Source organism: Notechis scutatus, chromosome 2 (genome assembly GCF_049901735.1).
Source record: "Notechis scutatus isolate UNSWTSFEM ecotype Mainland chromosome 2, rNotScu1.2, whole genome shotgun sequence".
In the NCBI taxonomy this organism is placed as follows: domain Eukaryota; kingdom Metazoa; phylum Chordata; class Lepidosauria; order Squamata; family Elapidae; genus Notechis; species Notechis scutatus.
This window is the reverse complement of record NC_142010.1, coordinates 231,414,758-231,437,269: the sequence shown is the minus strand read 5'-3', so window position 1 is coordinate 231,437,269 and position 22,512 is coordinate 231,414,758. Positions and strand designations below refer to the sequence as shown.

At 34.1% G+C, this 22,512-nt stretch overlaps 1 protein-coding gene across 5 annotated transcripts in view; it reads left to right on the top strand.

Annotated features, from left to right (window-relative positions):
* XRCC4 (X-ray repair cross complementing 4) overlaps positions 1-21,675 on the top strand; it is a 96,964-nt gene extending 75,289 nt beyond the window's left edge. For all 5 annotated transcript variants that reach the window (XM_087958229.1, XM_087958230.1, XM_026672115.2 and 2 more), the window contains one exon: positions 19,116-21,675. In XM_087958229.1, coding sequence (XP_087814355.1) covers positions 19,116-19,221 — 106 coding nt within the window. In that variant the 3' untranslated portion in view covers positions 19,222-21,675. The remainder of the gene's footprint in view (positions 1-19,115) is intronic.
* The last annotated feature ends 837 nt before the right edge of the window (positions 21,676-22,512 follow it).

The window sequence follows — 22,512 nt, the reverse complement described above, 5'->3', positions numbered from 1 at the left end:
AGGAAACCTGACCTAAGTTACCTGCACACATTTGGTGCACCAGCATGGGTGCATATTCCTGCACAACTCAGAAAAAAAGGGCAACATAGAGCTAAAGATTTTTCTTCGTTGGTTATCAAGCAAACCATAGGGCATATAGATTTTGGGAGAAAGGCACATCTAAAGTGTTATGTAGTGCTAGTGCCCAATTTCTAGAACATGAAGGATGGGAGAAATTAGAACAGGATGCCAATAAAGATGTAATTATTGAATCCTATAGAAATCCCATTAGTTATCCCTGTAACTTTAAAAATAAAGTAAAGAGACAAATACAGGATGAAATAGTGCCCATAAAGGAAGAAACAGATTCAATAGCTGAACAGGATGAGGAAGATGAACAGGTAGTAGTTCAACAAAGTCCTCCTGTAAGCCCTGTAATTCCCAGAAGAACTACACGTGTATCTAGACCGCCTGATAGGTACCAGGCTAACACAGTGTGCCAGATTAATCAAGTTCCTAATTCTGTAGAAGAAATTAAAAAGTATCCTACTAAGGAAAAAGAAAGATGGTATGCAGCAATGAATAAGGAACTGAATTCATTAAGTGATATGAAAGTGTATGAGAATGCCAAATTACCTGCAGGAAAGAAATCCATTGGCTGCAAATGGATATTTAAGGTAAAAACAGATAAGGATGGTAATTTAATCCATAAGGCAAGGTTAGTAGCCCAAGGTTTTAGGCAGAATGCTAATGACTACGATGAGGTGTTTGCACCTAGTCTTAAGGCAGCAACCTTGAGAGCAGCTTTAGTGTGGGCAGCTAGTAAAAACTATATAGTTAACCATCTAGATGTGGAAACTGCTTACTTGCACGCCCCATTAAAACATATTATTTATATGAAAAAACCTGTTGGTATTAAAAGTGAAAATAAGGATAATAATGATTGTTGGTTGTTAAAGAAAAGTCTCTATGGTCTTAAACAATCAGGCTATGAATGGAACCAGTATATTGTAAAGGAACTAGACAATATAGGATTTAAAGCTGGTTTAGCCGATCCATGTCTGTTTAAGAGGGAGACAAATGGGAAAGTATCATTATTATTACTATTCACAGATGACATTGCATTGATAACTGAAACTAATGATGAAGCAAATAAAATAATAACATCATTAGGAAAGAGAATAAAGATCAAGCAATTAGGGGAGATAAAGAAGTATCTCGGTTTGAATATAAAGAAAACAAGGAAAGGTTATAAGATATCTCAGGAAGATAAGATAAGTAAATTGCTAAAAGATTACAAGATGGAGCTTTGTAAGCCAGCTAAGACTCAATGAGTCAGGAGTTTAGCAACACTGATGTACAAAGCCCTGAGTTTGATAAGGTGATTTATCAATCTTTAATTGGTAGTTTGAGTTATATTAGTAATTGGTCTAGACCAGATATATCGTACTGCGTGAATCAGTTGGCTAGATTCAATTCTGCACCATGTGAAAGACACTGGATTGCAGCTAAGAGGATATTAAGATATCTTAAAAGACAATGAATTATTCATTGTATTTAGAACCAAAGGGTGATTTAATTCTAAGTGCATATGCAGATGCTAGCTTTGCATCAGAAAGAGACACTAGAAAGTCGAGCTTCAGGAACAGCCATAATGCTGGGTAATACATTAATAGGCTGGAAGTCAATAAGACAACAGCATATAAGTTTGTCTACTATGGGGCAGAATTCTCCTGTTTATCATTGTTATGTACAGAATTAATAATGTATAAACAAATGTTAATTGATATAGGTATAACTGTGGATTATCCTATAATTATACATGAAGATAATCAGGCAGCAATTCAAATGGCCACAAATATTGGAGTAAAAACAAGGAGCAAGCATACAGATCTAAGATACCTAAACGTGAGACAATCTGTAAGAAGTAAGATGATTCAGCTAGAGTACTGTATGTCGGAGGACAATTTAGCTGATAATTTTACTAAAGCCCAAGGTGCCAGTAAGCACCAGGAGTGTTGTGAAAAATATGGGATTAGATTGTAAAGGTATTATATATTTATTTCACCCAAAAGGGAGTATGTTAGGTATAACATTGATACCAAATATGGTTTGGGTGAATAAATATATAAAACTTAGATATCATGGTTTAAGTGCTTATCACTTTAAGCACAATGCAGCAGGCAATTAGCCGATTAAGGGTGCGGTTAGAAGTTACAATATAAGGAAGCATTAGAAGCTGGAAAGCTTACTGGCTGTATCTGTCTGTTACTGTAACTGTGTGCTGCTGCGACTAACTGTGATTACTGACTGTGAGTGCCTGTGACTGAACTGTTATTGTTTGCTACTGTTTGCTGAATATCCAGCGTTTGTTTCTCTGGAGAGTGAAACCGGAGGAGAGAAGATATCTTTATCGGCTGATAAAGATATTGCAAGGACTCTTAACTTGGACTGTAATAGTGAGTCTTACTGGATGGAAATACTGTGAATGACTTAATGGACTGAATGACAATGCTTAAACTCTAACTGGATTAAAAACTATTTAAACTACAAACATTGTTTGTGTTCAGTGTGTGCATACTCTGGGGCCCTTCCGCTCTCCTTTGGTTGCCTGGCTTGACTACTGCTGCAATACTCTTCCAGGGTTAATCCCCAAACCCTAACACTGAGCACTCATAATTTCAGGGTACTTTTAAAGTTGTAGCTAAACTTGTAGTCCAGCATTTTGAATTACTATATTTCCCAACATTTTTAGAATTGTCAAAACAAATTGTTTTCTTTTTGCATATTTTGAATGCACTGGGGAAAAAAATCAATCTTCTGCTAAATGAACTCATTATTGATTAGTAACAAGTATTGATAAATTTAATGAAAATAATCCTTTGATTCAGTTAAATTTTGTTTTGTATAGTTAAAACTTGAAAACAATGTGCCAGAGAGAAAGCCACATTTTATCTATAATATATTTGAATATTATATTCTGTTGTTCAATCATGAAACTGAAATTATTGGCATGTTTTCAGCTTGCTGATATTGCCAGCAGTCAGTTGTAAACCAAATGTGTAGACTAAGATTATGTTGCTACTACATCTGCCATTTCTCTCTTTATAATTTCTCTTCTTCCTATAAACATTGAATGGAAGAGGAAAACATATAAGGAAAATGGACAAATATGAAAATTATACTCAGTTGTTCTCACTAAATGTAAGTTCACAAGTGAGGAAGCTGAGGAAGGTTGCACTAATCCATGACTTTATCACAGATCTTATTACATGTATATCTACTACATCTATTTGTTGATTTAAATTGTTTTCATTGAGTCCTAAGCACACATATGCCATATTTAAATTTGCAACCAAACACTTTTATAAATAGTAGCATAGTAATTTATTGTGTCTTGTAACTAATTTCTGACTTTTTTTTCTTTTTGCACATTTAGAAACACACTGAAAAAATTAATGTGCTGAAAAATGAACTCATTATTGATTAGTTACATGTATTAATATTGTAAATGAAGAGATAAAATTCTTTGATTCAGTTAAATTTTGTTTTGTATGATTAAAACATGAAAACAATGTATTGAAGAAAAAGCCACAGTTCTGGGAAGAAGCATGCTTTCCATGGTCCTATTCAGGTAAAAATATATAGTTTTTCAGAATTTTAATTATTTCTTTATTATTTTTATTATTTGTTTATTATTCTTCATTGGTCAAGTGTAGTTGGACATGCAAGGAATTTGTCTCCAGTGCATAAGCTCTTGGTGTACATACAAATAAAAATATGATATAATCATGATACAATAGGAGAAGGTAATAGGCAAGATGAGAAGGATAATAAATTTAGTAAACAAATTTAAATATCTAGAATATTAAATATTATTAAATATTAAATAAATATTAATATTAACTATTATACTTAGTAAAGTATAAAATATGAGGAAATATCTTCCTTTTTACATAAAAGTTGTCATCTTAGAGAAAATAAAATACAGTACTGTTAGTGGTAAAAAAATAATGCATAAAATAATGTAAGTGTTGATATATGATTTGTCACATAGTCAGCCAGCAGTTCAAACTGAATATGGCATTTTGTCTGCCTATCGAAGTATAAAAGGACTTTGGAGATGTGAATATTTGATGGAATTGCAGATATTGTCACAAGATGTTTCAAGTAAAGCTGCCTTTTGCAATTGACTGATGGTGAATTTGTCAATGCCATGGTGTTCAAGTGGTACTCCACATTTTTGTGATTACAGCCAAGGCATTTAAGCACTATTGTGCTAATACTATAATATTGCATTTATTTAATTAGAATAGAATAGAATTCTTTATTGGCCAAGTGTGGTGGTTGGACACACAAGGAATTTATCTTGGTGCAAATACTCTCAGTATACATAAAAGAAAAGATACATTCGTCAAGAGTCAAGAATCATAAGGTACAACACTTAATGATAGTCATAGGGTACAATAAGCAATCAAATCATACTAGGAAACAGTCAATATAAATTGTAAAGATACAGCGACAAAGTTGTAGTCATACAGTCATAAGTGGGAGAGGATGGGTGATAAGGAGTGATGAGAAAATAACAGTAATAGTAGTGCAGATTTTGTAATAGTTGAGCAGTGTTGAGGGAATTATTTGTTTAGCAGAGTGATGGTTTTCGGGGGAAAACTTCTTTTTTTTTGTAAAAGTTTTATTGATTTTAACAACAAATAAAAACACATAAAACATAAAACATAACATAAGAACATCATCATTCTTCATAAATTTACAGACAGTGTATCGGTTGGTTTACCACTCCTTTTTGTGAGGAGAAGGCGGAGCCACGTCGCCGCGTTACAGCTGTAATTTCGGGGCTCCGAAGTTACAGCTGATATCTTCGCCCCTGGGGAAAACTTCTTGTGTCTAGTTCTGCTGTGCAATGCTCTATAGCGTCATTTTGAGGGAAGGAATTGAAACAGTTTATGTCGGGATATGAGGGGTCTATAAATATTTTCACAGCCCTCTTTTTGACTCTTGCAGTATACAGGTCCTCGATTGAAGGCAGGTTGGTAGTAATTGTTTTTTCTGCAGTCCTAATTATCCTCTGAAGTCTATGTCTGTCTGTTGGGTTGCAAAACCATTAGCTGTATACTATTTCCTATTGTTACATATACTAAAGTAATTTACAGATAATTAAAGTAGAAATAATAGATTAAAACAACCTGAATCATTTAAAATTGTATATAAAATTTTAAAAATTAACTGGAGTATAAAAATAAAATCCAAACCATGCACATCACATTTATACAGGTAAGAGGGAAGGAGGGAAGCATTGCCTAAAATGAAATCTTCATCTATTTCCATCTGCAAGTCAGTTCTCCTTAATGTTTCCTGCATTTCTGTATGATGCAATTGTACTATTTGATTGCTGTTTGATTGTTGAGACATTTCTTGCTAGTCACCATTATACTGAGGAAATGAACAATCCTTTTAGTAATGGCTAAATATATTAGCCTGCAGCCTGAGACAGTTGACAGCCTCATTTATAAATATTGGGTTCACAAACTTTTATAATGTCCTCTCTGAAAGTCATCAGATCTCTGGGGTTCTTCCTTATCTCTTTGCCTTTTTCAAAAGTAGCATAGCAGCCAAGTACTTAGCACATAAACTTCAGCCTATTTTTCATGGTTTAAAATGTGAACTGACATGAATTGCCAGTGAGGCCTGAAGTCTGTCAGTTGGCACAGTTATTTCTCCTGACTGCAGACAGGTCTCTAGAGTCTCATGCAAACCCTCTCTCCAAGCTAATGTTGAAAGTTTTTAAACTTGGAATATGCAAGGTAATATATATGCTTGTTTTCTTATCTGCTTAAAAAATAGCAAGGAGTAGAAAACAATAAAAATAGTACAGGAAAGAATTGCGAAAGAAATTGGTATATGCTGACAAAACATATTTTGTAAGTATAAAAGGATACTGTCCTTTTCTTATGTTCTGTTTTTAACACTTTTGCTCTTTAAAACAGAGAAACTTGCCTTTATTTATTTTATTTTTATTTAATTTCTATGGCCATCTCGTTTCTTTAAAAGCATGGATAAAGATTAAAGATAAAGATTAAAGAGGACATTTCAACTGGAGAAAAGGTTGAAGGATGTGGTGAATACAGTATAAATTTGATGATATAAGGGAAAGGTGGGAAGTCGTAACTTCTTGCATCATCGCAATTGTTGGGAAACAGGATGGTCTAAGAAGAAAAGGAAAGACGACTGATACAATCATCACTAAAAGGGAGTTTAGACTTGTTAGTGAGGCCGCTTAGAAACAATTGTTGCCCTTGCTGCTACTGCCTTGACTGCAAGACATTTTCTACAATTTTTTGTGGAATATTATAGAACCTGTCATGTATGATTTGTATGAACAGCCTCTTGGCTTTCTCCAGAGACCTGTTCCAGCAAAAGAAGACTAGCGGCAGAAATAGGTGGGAGTCTCTTTACTATCCACAGTGAGAAGCAGAAGAGGATCGGGATAGGGAGCATAGACTGCATGCTGAATGCCAGAGAGGAGTTGGGGCTCTAAGTCCAGAAACAGGTGCAATTGACACTTGTATTTGTGGATCAGATTCACAGTAATGGCAACCATGTGTCAAAGCTTGGATTGGTGATCTCCAGAGATACTCCTTTTTATGGGACTGAAGCACATTTTTTTCACAATGTTCATTTCTGTTTGAAATGAATGAATGAATATTCTGATTTTCCTCAGTTAGAAAGTTATGCAAGTGGGGTCCCAGAAGCTCCCCTCACTCTTAGGAATATGCTTTCCCCCAGATCTGGCTATTTCCCAAAGTGGTTGGAACCGCTTTTCTGAGAGGCATTTGGTGACTAACGCCAAATTTACTTTACTTCCCGTCTGTAAAGAATAAAGAAGATGAACTTGACAGAGAAAGGAAGACCTGTTACCAAGGCAGTGAACAGATAAACATTGCAAAAGCATCTAAGACAAACATAACCCAAATTCACACAAAAATCAAAGGAGAAGCACATTCATGATTTGATGAGAATAGGCTATCTTAATAAAAGTAATTTTAGGCAACTCAGCATCTCTTTCTTAGTCTGATCTAACTGTAGGGCATGTCATTATCAGATTGGCATTTTTAATTTTATAGATGTTTTATGAACTTTATGAAGATTATGGTTTTTGCCATTTTTATTGATTTGTGAAACATCTACTGATGAGTAATTGTGGTGGTATAGAAATATCAAAGATAGATAACACTGTTGGATCAAGGTTTATCTCAGGTATCAAAAGTCCTATTTCACAAAGAACAGTTTATGTTTGAATAAAATCGTAGTTGGAATCTACACATAGTTTATCTGGTTTCGACATATACTCCTATGAGTGGTATTGCATTTCTATTTAAATATAATCATATCATCACCATTGTCATTATGATGCAGGATAGAAATTTTATGCAAACATTCCTCTTTTTTTTCTGCAGGCAGTGTAGATATGGCTATTCTGGATATTTCTTTATTGTATTTCTATTAAAACTACAACAGAAGAGATCTTGTGTTTTAAAGACTTGTTCCTTCTAAGCAACTGGCAATTTTACATTTCCTTGCCTTATGCTTTCTTGCCTTATATCTAAGCTAAAAAGGTTTATAAGTGCAGTTATTTACTGAAGTGTGCTGATGTCATTTCTAAACAGATTGTTTTCAATGCGCAAACAATGAAGTAAGTGTTCTATAGTTTTATTAATGTGACATTTTTCACTCCTGCCTTATAGCAGCCTGCTCATTTAAGATAATTTGTGAGTGTTTTCACTTGGAGAGTAGGAAGGAAAGCAAGGATGTAGGGGCTCATTACATTTCTATGCTGTGTCCACTTATGTCAACCAAATGGTAGCAATTTTGAAACTATTTCAATATATTCTTTGATATTCAAATTGATCTTTACATCATATGTTATTAGAGATACCTGCTGCCACATCTGTGTTCAAAGAAACACAGACATTCTCTTTTAATGTATTTTTTATTGGCTTTGATGAATTTTTGTCTTCAGTTTTAGACCATAGCGTATTTCACTAAAAGCAAATCTGTTTTGAATAACTTGATAGTGATGGTGGTAGTGGAAACGGGAGAGAAATTGGATCATTCAAATGAACAGTATGACAACTTAGTTTGCACACATATTTTTATTTGTGTTTATGTAAGCTAAAGAGACGTAAAACGGGATCGATTACAGCAAGAATATTTCTCCCGTATTAGCGTTTCCTTTGAAAGTGCCATTGCTTTGAAAATAAATTAAAATCAATCTGTTAGGATGATTTATACTTTTTTGCCTGCGCAATATCCACCCTCAAATCATGGCCTGTCCTGTGCTGAACCAATACCAACTTAACCCTAAGCTAGGTTAAGGCAAACCAGTTCAGATCAAGATATTTTGTCAACTGCTTGAAAGGCCAGGAAAGATTGTCATAGAGAAAATTTATCTCTATGATTGCTAGGAGTCAAAAGCAACTTGATAGAATGCAATTAATATCTGACCACACATACACAATAGCCTCCCAACTTTCTTCTCTCTCATATACATATATGTGTGTGTGTGTGTGTGTGTGTGTGTGTGTGCGTGTGTGTGTGCGTGTGTGCGTGTATGTGTGTGTTTGCATATGGTGTGTATCTATCAAATGCTCATAAATTGGGCACAACAATAACCATCTTTAAAATAAACATTTCTGTCCCGCTTTTCCTCAAGAAACTCTACTATGATTTTTGTTAGACTCCTTTCTCAGTGGACTAGCAGTTATAACACAAAATACTTCTGGTTTACAATGGAATTGAGATTTTCTTTCCCTGAGCTACCTATTTCTTCACTCAGCTTTTTAATTTTTAAATAAGTCCACCAGTGTACTATTTCACACCAATCAAATAAATAATATTATACAGTGAAGCATTATTGTAGTATTTATATTCATTGGCTTACTCTCTTCTTTTTTATTTAATTTTTTTAAAAGGATTACATATGCTATTGCATGAAAATATACAATTCAATTGTGTTTCCTGCTGATTGTTGTATTGATTTGCTCAGTTTGCATCAAATTAACTGAAAGGATTCATGTTTGTCATTTAATTACATTGGTAAAGAATTTTGTTGATTGTTTCTCTTTTAGTAAATCTGAGTGTTCGACTGTTTTATCGCTACTGAACAAATTTTTTTGTTCCTTTTGGTTTTTTTAATCTATTTTATTCACATCTCTTTTGATTGCATTACTCTTCTTCCTGTGACATTTCAGTTTATTCTTTGTATCTTACCAACTGTTGCATGGTAGTATTATAAGTTACTCAGAATATAAACAGGTCCAGTAGGATACAGTACACAATTAGCAAATAAATAAATAATAATGCTTGTTTTTACACCTGTGGAATGAAAGTAATGTAAATGTGGAACATGCATATCCTTCTGTCAGAAGAGTTGCCTAGCTATAAATCCTAAGTAACATTGGCATTAAAGATTTAAGAAGACAGCTGTCTTTAGCCGTCTATCTAGAGATGACTACATTTAGCCTTTGCTGTCTGCTGGCAACCTCTTCTCAATTGAGTTCATTAATTCTCTTGTCTACCCAAAACATTACTCTGTTTGTCACTGTTTTGGCTACCATTAGCTATTTAGAGGAAAAGGCCAATTTCATCAGCCAATACTATTGATGGTAGTTTTATGAAAGTTCGCCTGTGCTTCAAATAATGGACTAACTCATTATATTTTGTACACATCTCTCCTTTACTCCATTGGACAGAAGTGAAAAACAAGTTTCAGTACATGCATAACCATTTTCAAAATACAATTATTTCATCTCTGATTATTTCTGCTCTTTAATGTGATAATTTATCACATAGTCAGATATGAACATACCTATAAAATTGATATACTTTATATAATGAGCTTGCAAATATTTTTTTCCAAATAGTAACATTTAAAAAACAAATAGCTTCATAAAAGCTATAGTTGTGATGATTCAAAATTAACATACCTGTTAAAGATATTATATAATGTTAATTTTAATAAAATAACAATTTATTAGAAATACCAGCAACAAAAGAAATTTGAGTGATGTATCTAGATCTTTCCAGGTTTCATATGATTACAGTGGTAAAGACCCCTTAGAATAGACGTGAACACACTGACATTATTTTATCTGAAATACTATAGAAGTAGTTTTTCCAGGATGATTTTTAACCTCCCAGTTTAGCTCTAGCAATCCCCAAATCAGGAATTTGGTTCAACTAGGAAGCTGTGTTGGATATTTACTTCCTTGAGTTATTTGTAAAAATAATAAAGGCAGGATATAAATAAATAAATCTGTAAATGTGTGTATACAATCTTGTAATGTGGAACACATTAAAATATTAACATGTAACATCAACCTAAAGGATGGAATCCAACTTTTATCACCAGGAACTGATATATTGATAAATTAATAATTATAAAGTTGGATTTAATTTTTTAGGTTAATGTTACATGTTAATATTTTAATGTGTTGCACAAAATAAACTATACTGAAATCTGCAGAATTGTTCTTAGATAGTTCTATTAACTTAAAATATGCCTTGTTTCTAGGGATTTAATAATATGATTATAAACACTGTCAGAATCCTTTCCTATGACCATAATGATCTGGGAAAGCTAGCCCTCTTTCTATTATAGAATGTTGTCATTAAGAAATACTTGTGTATGTCATGGTATATGAGAATGACCTTGAGACATGGTGTAAAGAAATGGGAATGATGAGATAAGAGAGGCCATAACCTATAATGGGTGGAGAAAGCAACTGAGAAGGGATGTTCCCTAGTTTCTCGTGCTGTTTAAGAGAAGGTGGAAGATTTGAACTTTCAGATTTGTAAATTGATATCAGCCTTCCTAGATAAACCAGACATGACATACCACCAGATGCACTAACTCTATTGTAAAACTCATTAACAGAACCTTGCAAGTAAAAGAATCTCTATGTAAAAAAAGTAAAAATGTCTCCAGAATTTATTCAACTGCCATTGATTTCAAAACACAAAAATATAGTACAGCTATTTTAAAATCCTAAGTTTTAAAGTTCTGTTTATTTCAGCAATTTCTTACTAATTAAGTCCTTCCTGGACCCACATAAATGGTTACTCCAAAGTATAAAATGAAGATAGTTTTTGCCCCCGGGATTATTCAGCATGAATGATGAAACCAGGTTTTACAGCATAAACAACAATGTGCTTCTACTTAAGGAATGATACAGAGGCGGGATTCAATTTTCTTAACAAATGGTTCTGTGGGCGTGGCCTAATTTGTGGGTGTGGCTTGGTGGTCATGTGACTGGCTGGGCGTCGCTTGTATGTAAATATTGTAAATATTTATGTAAATATTGATTTTTTTATTAAAAAAGAGCAACTTTAACCCAAAATCAGGCAAAGCAGGCAGGCAGATTGAGTTGCTCACAGGATCACAGATTCACTCAGAGATCTACCTTTCTGCAATCTGCTGCCTGTGTCTGCACTGAAAAATAGAAGCTTCAGTCCTAAGGAAGGTTCAGCTCTGCTTTTAGATTAGCTAGAAAGCAAGACATCCAACGATTTCCTGCTTTCTAGCTAATCTAAATCTCCCGGCATAGAAGAACAGCTGATGGTTGAGGGGGGGAAAAAGTAAAAATAGCAACTTAGCAGGCAAGTTTGATGGCGCGCATGCCAGGTAAGGAGTGAGTGGGCAGAGGGGAGGGGCCAGCCGGTAATGTGATTTGCCAGTTCTCCAAACTGGGCAGAATCATAACAACCGGTTCTATAGAACTGGTCCGACCAGGTAGAATCCCGCCCCTGGAATGATTGCAGATGAGAGCATTCCCCATGTTAGCAAATTATAAGCATATTATTGTTATTTATTTTTCAGAAGAGAAAACCATACATCTTCAGTTTTAAATGAAACATTTATGCTTGGAAAATATTATCCACCCGTTCTTCCTTTTTTTCTATCTGGTAGGGCAGTAGAGGAATTCATTTCATAAAACAATAATTAAATGAATCAATTAAACTTTGAAAAAAGAAAGACAAATGGGAAAAGCCTTCCTCATCAATATACTCTGTATGCAGTCATAATTTACTTTTATATCAAATTTATTCATACTGTATTCACTATAAATTTGGTGGCACAGATAGTCCTTGACTTAAACTCAGCTGTTTAATTACAGTTTTAACTTACAATGACACTGAAAAATATGATGTACGATCAGTTTCACAATTATGACTATAACAATGTCATCATCGTCATATAATCAAAATTTGGAACCTTGGCAACTGACATGTTTTTATGATGGCAGCATCCCAGGGTCATGTGTTCATCATTCTTGACCTTCCCAGCCAGCTTTCAACAAACAATGGGGAAAGCAAGATTCGCTTAATAACCACATGATTCACCTAACTGCAGTGATTCACTTAATCATGACAAAAATGTTGTAAAATTGGTCATGACTTACTTAACAACTATCCTGCTTAGCAGCAGAAATTATGTTCCCAAATGTGGTTGTGGGTTGAGAACTACCTTCTCTTTTCTTCTCCCCAACCCACCTCCATAGCATTTTTCACTATTTTGCAGTATGCAGAATTTAGACAAGCCTGCGATGACAATGGTCAAACAAAACCACTTCATACATTTTGGAGTGTGAGAGGAAATAAACTGTTAATATACAGTACCTAACAGCTATAGATTTATTGATAGGTGCAATTGTCAGGGCAGCTCATATATAGCAGAAACTGAAAGTATAAAAGCACATTGTAATATTTGATGCAGAAGTGGGATAGAAGAATCAAGGCAGATGATGTCCTTTCATGCCTGCAGCGTGTTTGGTTGTTTGTATTTGTAGTGTGTCGGGTTTTTTTTTCTTCAAATGTCATCATGCACATTACTAGTTTAGTAATGAAACACATGCAAGAAAACAACAAAGCTCAGAGAGCACAAAGGATCCCACAGTTCTACCCTGAGCAACAAATATGCTCTTCCATTGGTAGTGGTATCTGTTTTCTGTATGTCTGTAGTTGCACTATGTTCACACAAGTTGTGTTGAATTGAGTTGTAGGAAGTTCAGTAAAACAATCAAGTATCAACAAATCTGGGGTTAGTATATCATTATTTTTCCAAGATGTAATTCTATACCAAGAAAATCTTGAGAAGGTCACAGAGGATCATGATTGAGTTATTTCAAGATGAAATAAGTTGTTTCAGTCTACCTGACTTTCACAAAAGCATTCTTCTGTAAGATCTGCCTCTGTTTGCAGACAGGAAATTAGCTCCCAAGTTAAATAATTTACTCCCTTCAACTTTATTAAGAATTGATAGTAGCATTCCTGTCTGCAAGACTAACCCACTAACCCACTACAGAATGTGATAGCCACTCTTTTCAAAATGAATTACTCTTTCCCAGAGATGGGAAAAGAACAACCCACCTGACATTGTAAGAAGCTTTGTGTATAAATTATTGGCAGATGTTAGTTTAATGCTCATTAAACATTTACCTTGAACAACTATTTCTGAAGCTAATGGAAAATGATGAACACTAGAGGAGAAGTGCAACCAGAGCAGGCTTTTCCTTTTTGCATTTCAGGGGAAAGGAAAATGACCATCTAAGGACTAAGTACAAACTCTGCTTTTTTGTATTTCATGAACTCATGTCTTATTCTTAAATGATCAAGAACTGATATCATAGAAGCACTTGATGTGGAGCTCCCTCTTAACTTTCCAATAAAGCTAAGCAGAGCCTATGCTAGGGAGGTTCTTGGTATAAAATGTGTTTATGCATGATGAAATCAAGAATCCATTGAGTATTCTTTCATAAGACTTTTTTTTCCAAACACTAATAGGGAAGTCTTGTACAAGTTTGTGCAATTTTTATGAATTGGCCTCAACAACCATGTGGGGGGACATTCATTCATTCATTCATTCATTCATTCATTTAAAAAAAAAAACTTTTCATAGAGTAAAAGATAAATTGAAAGGAAAAAAGGAAAGAAAGTGAGGAATCAGAATATATTCCTCCACTGCAGGAATTTCATTAGTCTTCCATTTTTGTGCATGCAATAATTTTGCTGCATTATCATATGCAAAATCAATGTACCATATTTTCTAATTCACTGTCCATAAATACTAATAACAGTAATTCTTTTTTATATTGATCTTTAAAATACTTTGCATGATTGCTGTGTGTGTGTGTGTGTGTGTGTGTGTGTGTGTGTGTGTATATATATATATATATATATATATATATATATATATATATATATATATATATGTATATGTATATGTATATGTATATGTATATGTATATATGTGTGTGTGTGTGTATGTATGTATATATGTATATATATATATATATATATATATATATATATATATATATATATATATATATATATATATATATATATATATATATATATATATATATATATATATATCTATATATATGCTAACAAAGAACAACTATGATTCACAATTTCAACTTAGAAAACAAATATATATATATATATATATTCATTCTAAGTTTTCTCGGTACTTACATGTATGGTATTCAGCTTTGTTCGGGTAGGGTATATACATAGCACCTTTTTTCTATTGTGCAAAGACAAATGCTAATCCGTTTCATTAAAGTCTCTAATTCTAACTTTGTAAACTTTGTCTATAATTTTAAATGATAGTGTACATTTAGACACTCATTTTGGTGTAGTGGTTAAGGTTCTAGACTAGAAACTGGGTGACCATCAGTTCTTCACCCAGTCACTTTTCACCTTTGGAAGGAGGCAAGAAAACTGCAGCCATCAGGAGTTAACAATGAGTCAAAGGCTTGATGATAATAAATAATAATACTCATTAGATGGACAAAATGCCAAATCTAACTTGAACAACTGGCTGACTGTGCAACAAACTATAAATAATAATGGGTTAAATTTAGTGTAACTGCCTCATGTTTTAACTTCTCCTTTTCTCTCTCCTGTATCTTTATTTGCCCTACTCCAGAGAATCCTCTTCACTCAAAAGGAGCTTTGCAATACATACATGAGGGAAAGAAAAGTCTATTTGTCAATAATCTCTATTGCACTGGTAGATAAGCAACAACAGAAAAAAGATAATTAAAATGAAACAGGAATTTTCCCAAGATAATTAACAGTTGCTATATAAAGTAAATGCTGAATTAATTGACACTAATTAAAAATAATAAACTTGTGTGGTTAACCACCTATGTTCAGCAAACATAAAAGGTAGATACCATATTAGTAAAAGTTTGATTTGGATAGTGTTTAGTTTATTTAATAGTCATACCTAAACATATCATAAAAGTATGAGGGTTTCTACATCTAATTCCAATATTATTTTAATCCCAGACTGGAAAACTATTAAATTTCAGTCTAGAATTTACACATGCTTTGCTAAATTGGCACCTAGAGAAAGTGTTTATCTAGAAATTCCAGCCACCTTCTGTGTAATGATGCTGTGAGTTAAGCAGGTGCTTTCTTTTTTCTTTTTAACCAAACATTTCTGCCAGATGAGGATACCTGCGATACTTTAGTGATACTCTAATCTTTAGAAAAAGTATGAATGAGCAACTCTTCTCCTCTGGCTCTTTGTTTTCAGCATCACCAGATATCTTTTCAAAAACATGCTATTCTGTCCTGGACACATGAAGCAGATAGCTAAGACTCATATCAATCTTTTTGGACAGACAAATGTCAGGTTTTGGTTGGTTGGTTGAGTTTTTTTTTAGGTGAACTTCCAATTAATGCATTGTACTTTACAGAGTTGATCAATTTTTCCCACTCCGCTACCATCCCCTCCCCAGAATATGAGCTATTCCTAAGGCAAGAGATGGTTCCCTCCTAGAAACATTTGATATTGAGCTCTCCATTTTTTCGCCCCAGCCAAATTATATGATATGAGATTTTATTAGGTTGCCTTGCCTTTCTGGAATCAGTACGTAAAAAGAATATAAATAGTGCTTTGGAATCTTTCCTCTGTGGAAGCCACATTGAGAGCAAATGGCAACAAGAAAGAAGTCTGTCTCTTTATTTTTATTGGTTGTTAGAAATGACTAATACTAGAAGAGAAGATAATTGAGAATGTAACAGAGGATGTGTTCTTTTTCATCAATTAGAAAATGCATATATCACTTTCCCGAAGTTTCTAAATAGAGTCCTCACTTGCAAACTTAGTTTAGATAATCTGAGTGTCTTAGGGTCACTATTGATTTGAGATGAGTAAAGTCAGAAACATGGCTATGCAGAGCTACATATTGGATGAAATCAATATCTCTCTTACAGCACAGAGACCAGATTGGGTGGAATGAGGTGGAGATAATTTATCCCAGACTTGTCTTTCTGAGTTTTTCTACAAAACAGCAGCCAAATTTAAGATCAACTGTGGTTCTAATTACCTTTGTCAGGTACATAAATATATATTAAAATAGGTATAATAACTGAATTAAAATGATTGAAAATTTTAGTTGGAGCAGGTTGCTGTGCAAAATAGATTTGACTTTTTCATTCCTGGAATTCTACCTAAATATGCAAATAATGTTTTAGTCCAGTCTCTCCCCCCCAACCCCCAAATTTAGTGCCCTCCAGATGTGTTTAGATTTAGAGTTGACCTTTCTGGCTGGGAATAATGATCAAATTCCAAGAATATGGAGAATACTTCAATCACTTGGACTATTGGTGAGAATTTGTATCACTCCATGAATGAGCATATAGATTGTTGCTTTGCATAGTGATTGGAAGCAAAACTCCTTAGCATCTGAAAACTCAACATAGAATGCAAATATTCATTTTATAACCCAGAGACATTTGTCAATTTCCATTATTTTTATGCAATGCACCATTAATTAATAAAACACTAAAATTGAGAAACCAATAAAACCATGCCAAAAGGTTTTCTGAATATTTCTTACAATTTCTAGGGAAACATTTCATAATATTTCTTACAATTTCTAGGGAAACATTTCATAATACTTGAACCATGCTACAATATGTAGCCTTTCAAATCCCACACGGGGAGTTCAAGAACAAAAGACTAGTAAAAGTGTCAGTAACTGATGGATATGACAAGTTGCGGAGGAACCAAATATTGTACACATAGGTAGATCTTATGTAAAATCTTGGCAATTTAACCCTATTAATCTTAATAAATGCAAAATTATCATAATTTCTTCTTCAGGCTGAGATGTCAGTGTACAGCAAGTCTCTGGTTTAAGAGAGCCCTGGTTTAAGGGTTGACCCTTAGCTAAGAATGGAGAAACTTGAAGTATTTAACTTACTTTGATCTATTACATAGCCTCATTCCTGTTAATATTAAGATAGGCACTATATCACATACGATGGTTATTGGATTCTGTGATTTTTCTATTGAAATACTCACATTTGCATTTTCAGTTTGTGTAGCTCATTTCAGTTTAAAAAAAAACCCCTCATACCTAAAAAAGCTTACTTTCTGTAAAAACAAGGCAAATTTTGTTTTCATTCTTTGTGTTTTGGGCGTAATTCATAGTCATACATGTTTCCATATTTGGAATTATATTGACATTGGAAGGCAGGTGTATTCATGCATGGTTTCATTTTGGCCCCATTAATTTTAAATCAGCAATAAATTTAACATCAGCCCAATATGGAAAGAGAAAGTGAAGTTGTGAAAGCACTTCAGAGTATTTGAACTTAGGAGTGTTGCAGTTTCCAGCCATTTTTGAGACAGGCAGGGGAACACTCTCCCCAGCAGGAGTTCCAGCGGAAGCCGTCTCCTTACTTGACTTGAGTGGAACTTGAGGTTGGGGATTGTGAGGAGGAGTTTCAGAGGGGTTCAATTTGATGGCTCTTTATGGATAGTTAGGCTGGTGGCTGTGTAGTGACATCAGAGCAGCCACAGGAATGAATGTAATGTGACTGACTAGTAAGGAATTGTGGTACTAGAATCATTCACCATCAACTGTGATAATGAATGGAATACAAGAGAATGGTGTAGACAGGAGAGGAACTGCATTAATGTGGTGATGTACTGAGGGAGATATGGCAGAAGACAGGACAGGCTGCCTTCGAAGAATGGATGTCTTAGGCTACTCTTGTCCCCTAGTTTAAATATGGGGAATTATGTAGTGGGGCTTTAGTATTTAATGCCTTGAACTAAATAGATTTCATTAAAATCTTTCAGGATTTCAAATACTTTTTGCACAATGCTTGAGATATCTTTTCATGTACAATGGAACCTCGGGTCACGAACGCTCCTGTTTGTAACCAAATCGGGTGGCAAACAAAAAATCCACTCGATTTTTGAATCGGGTCACAATTCAAAAATCGGGTGGCGAACAAAATTGCCACGGAAAGATTTCCTTTCTGTGCTGATTTCTCCTTTGGTGCTATTTTTTTTACTGCACATGCGCAGTCGGTTGTGCGTCCAGACATGACCAAATCAAGTCATGCCAGGAGTCTGGGAACGGATTATGGTCGCGACACAAGGCTTCACTGTATATTATATGCTTGAATTCAGAAATCATTCAGATGTAATGCCAGATAAATAACTATATCAGTTGTTAAAAGAAAATGGCTAACCCTAATTCTTTTTTGGTGGTCTAACCAGGTCTGACCTTGTTTACAGTTTTGAGAACAGTTAAGAATGACTAGGTTCTGCCACTTGCTAAGAAGGATACACAAAAAAAATTAATGCCTGGATACCGTTTTTTTTAAAAAAAGGGAAAGAACTGCTTACTGGATATACAGAATATAAAGCCCGGGAAATGTGAAATGTGATTTATGCTATATTTCAACTATCAAAACAGTTGAAAATATTATCAGTTGCATATGAGAAAATTTAAAACACCTCCACATTACCATTTACTTCATTGGTTAAATTGTTATTTTATATATATTTGGAATTAAGACAATATACTAAGTGCAAAAGTGAGACTATCCAGTTCTATAGTTTAAATGCTGTTTTAAGAGGAGCAAGCCACAAGCATCTTTGAAAAATATTCTTTCTCTCCCAAATCTGAATAAAGAGTACATAGAGTATATTAAAATATAATGTTTTACAGTGTTGTGCCGGCATTTAATTTTATTTAAAGTAACAAGCATAAATTTATTTCATATGTCTTGAATTTTAGACTACATTCTGCTCCATCAAAATCAACGGAGAGGGAGCTGACCTTGAAAAAGGCAGAGGAAGAGAAAAGCACAGGTGACCCTGAAGACTTGTTTGATGATATATGACTTTTCTGGAAGAAGGATGCGATTTTACTACAAGCTGCTAAAAATACAATCATTATCTCTTTCAAAGAAACTGTTTTACATGTAGCAGTGGAAGGAGTTATTTGACTGTAAAATAATATTCAACTAATGTTTTATCTTTTGCTAATAAAGGTTGTACCCATGAATCACTAACAGTCAATACTTTCCATTGAAGGCATTACAGACTTCAGGAAGTTAATCTGTCTCCAGTTCATGTGAGTAAGAAAAGTTAATTTATCCTCAGGATTAGGAAGGACAATTACTAGACCATCAAAATGGCAGCAGTGAAAACTGGGAAGAAAGATGAAAGGCTGCGACTCAAGACTTCAGGCAGAAAGGTGTCTTAAAATTGTCTATAGTGGATTTATGATTAACGAAAATATTTCCTATATTAAGAACAGATACAGTGTCTAATCCATTTGACAAATATTTTCCTTCTGTTTGATCATAGCTTTTAAATGTCCAAAATGAAGTCTCTTGCTGCAAAGTTATTTTCAGGCCTTTACTCCATTTCCTGCTCAGTAATGGTCCCTAGCGACCATTGTTTTGAGAACAAAAGCAGTGACCCACAACTTCTACCAGCACACTTGGAATATCAAAAGCAAGGGTTTCTATGACATCTTGGAGATAAGGCAATCTGTTGTACATTGTTTTACATTTTGAATTGGAGAATTCTTATACATAAATAATTGAACAATTCAGTAATTACCATATTGCCATAATATGCCAGTTTGTCCCCAGTCTTATATCTGGGCATATTGAATTAAAACTTCCAGAACTTTCAGCCAATGAAGGAATTCTGCCAGTTTTAAATCTAGGAGATTGGGGAAAGTCTGCACAAAACTTTGAAAAATGCTATGATAATAGATTAGTTATTAAAATGGTGAATTAAGATTGAAAATATTCACGTTCTATTTTCAGCTATCAAATATCACTACTGAACAACTTTAATAGCCACTACCTTTCAGCGAACTACACAGGATTGTTATGGATTAAAAAAAAAGATGAAAGTCTGCTATATGTATTATCTTGATATGGAGCAAAAGTAGGATTATAAACTGATGAATAAGAAAATGGGCACATATGTATGCTGTGGGGACCCTGGGAAGCACATGACAACATGTACTTAATGATGTCATCTTGGTTAATGGCATTTGTTCAGCAACCTTTCAAAGTTACAATGACACTGTATGAAGAGACTTATGGCTAGTCCTTGAAATTGCATTGCAACATCTCTGTAGTTACATTATTTTGATTTAAGCACTTAACAGCAACTAATTCACAATTATGAGAGTTGCCTCTTGTCACTGTCATGTGCTGACCATTTGCAACCTTCACTGTCAGCTTCTGACAGTCAATGGGAAAGCTGGCAGGAGATTGTCCATGGTAATCACATGATGCTACACCAAATTACCTGTGGCATTTGCCTAATGGTTACAACTGAAATTTATGAATGAAGGCAAATGTACGTATCCCAGGATCTCTCATTCTGGTGAGAGAGAAGCTTCTTGAGGATGGGCTCCAGCACAAGTCTGAAAGCTCGGAGACTAAACCTCTGATTCCAGTGACCAACCTAGATTGGGTTCTACAAGAACTGAAATTGCCGGAACAGCTATTATTAAGATGATACAGTCATGTGACATTACATTTTACAGTCATGTTGGTTAGCAACAGAGCTTCCAATCCCAACTAGCTAATTGACAACTTACTTCAGACCTCATAGCCCATGTATGTAATTAAATCATTTGAACAATGATGATATCACACCCATGCCATTTGATGTCAACACAGTTTATTAAAGACATCACTAGGAACACAGGCCAAGTTAGAAATGTAGAAAGCCATTAGAAGCCAGATTGCACTGAGCTGAACCTATCTTTTATTCTGTGATCTTATATTTTTTCAATCTGAAGGGTATTTTTCTGCTTGTTTTCCCCACTACTACAAAGTATGTGACCTTTGAAAAATTGCCTTGAAATTTCATATAAACACAACCACTTGATGTTTTATTTGTACAAGTATTGTACTATGGAAATGATCCTAGTGTTAAGGATTTATGTAAAGTACTCCTATAAGAAATAATTTTAGGTCATTTCAATACTTTCTTAATTACAGAATATCTGAATACTCTGTTCAGCATATAATTCTGGTTATGCCTACTGAACCTGTATCTTCTGTTGGATAAAACTTTTGTGTTATTGTTTTAGTTTTTGCTCTAGAAGCCTTGAATTTCTATTCTCCTTCCCCCCCAACTAAGCTTGTACAATCTTTCTTTTAATAAGACAATTAAAATACAGTTTTAAGTATTAGCTTTGTTTTAAAGGTAACCTGGAAATAGTCCTCAATGGAGCTAGCAGTTTTTAAAAATGTCTGGAATGCTGAAAGCAGTTAATTTGAAAGAACCATCCATGAGAATAAAATATTGTCTGCAAACAATTGCATTGTTTTGGTTTTTTTGATAGAAAGGACAGAATCAAAATAACTCGTACATCTTACAATTTTCCTCAAAAGAAGTCTCTTGGAACAAAAAAAAGTGTAGCGAGGAAGTCAGCCATTTGGCTATTATTATTGCCTACCTGGAGGAAGGGAAAAAGATGATCCTATGAATATGAAAAAAAGAGGAAAATGGAGTAGTTAAGAGAACTGGCTTGGTCACATGATTGTAAGAGGTTTCCCAGATACCAGGCACAATTTAAGCTGCAATAAGTCTTTTTATTGTACTACATACAAATGTGGTATTCTTCTAACAACATAAAACTCTGTGTTGTAAAAAGAGCATTATTTAATCCGTGAGATTACTGTTTTGTTATGAAATGTAAACTCCAACTAGTAGTAAAGAGGTAATTATCCCATTTCTAGAATTCTAATCTGGTAGATTACAGGTCAGGGGTAGTTGGATCCAACTAGTAGGGCACTATAAAGTACTGCCCAGTTTCAGGACAAAGAGGACCTAGAGAAGCTATAAATCAGCTTTTGTAGTATCTTTTTAGTAGCTGTGTTAAGGAAAGTTTGCAGAGAATGCTTTCTTACTTTGAAATATTTTCAGTTTTCCCAAGATGGCTGTCAATAATAAAATCTCATACCAAACCAAATAAATTAAAGTACTAAATAAATAAATTATATTCAGTTGCTTATGTGTGTAATTTGTAACTGTATGTATTCATGGTTTTAATTATTAGGACCTGTTTGCCATCCAGACTCACTTTGAGATAAGTAAGTATAGAAATGGAATAAATAAATAAATTCTACAAACAATCGTTATATCAACCTCAT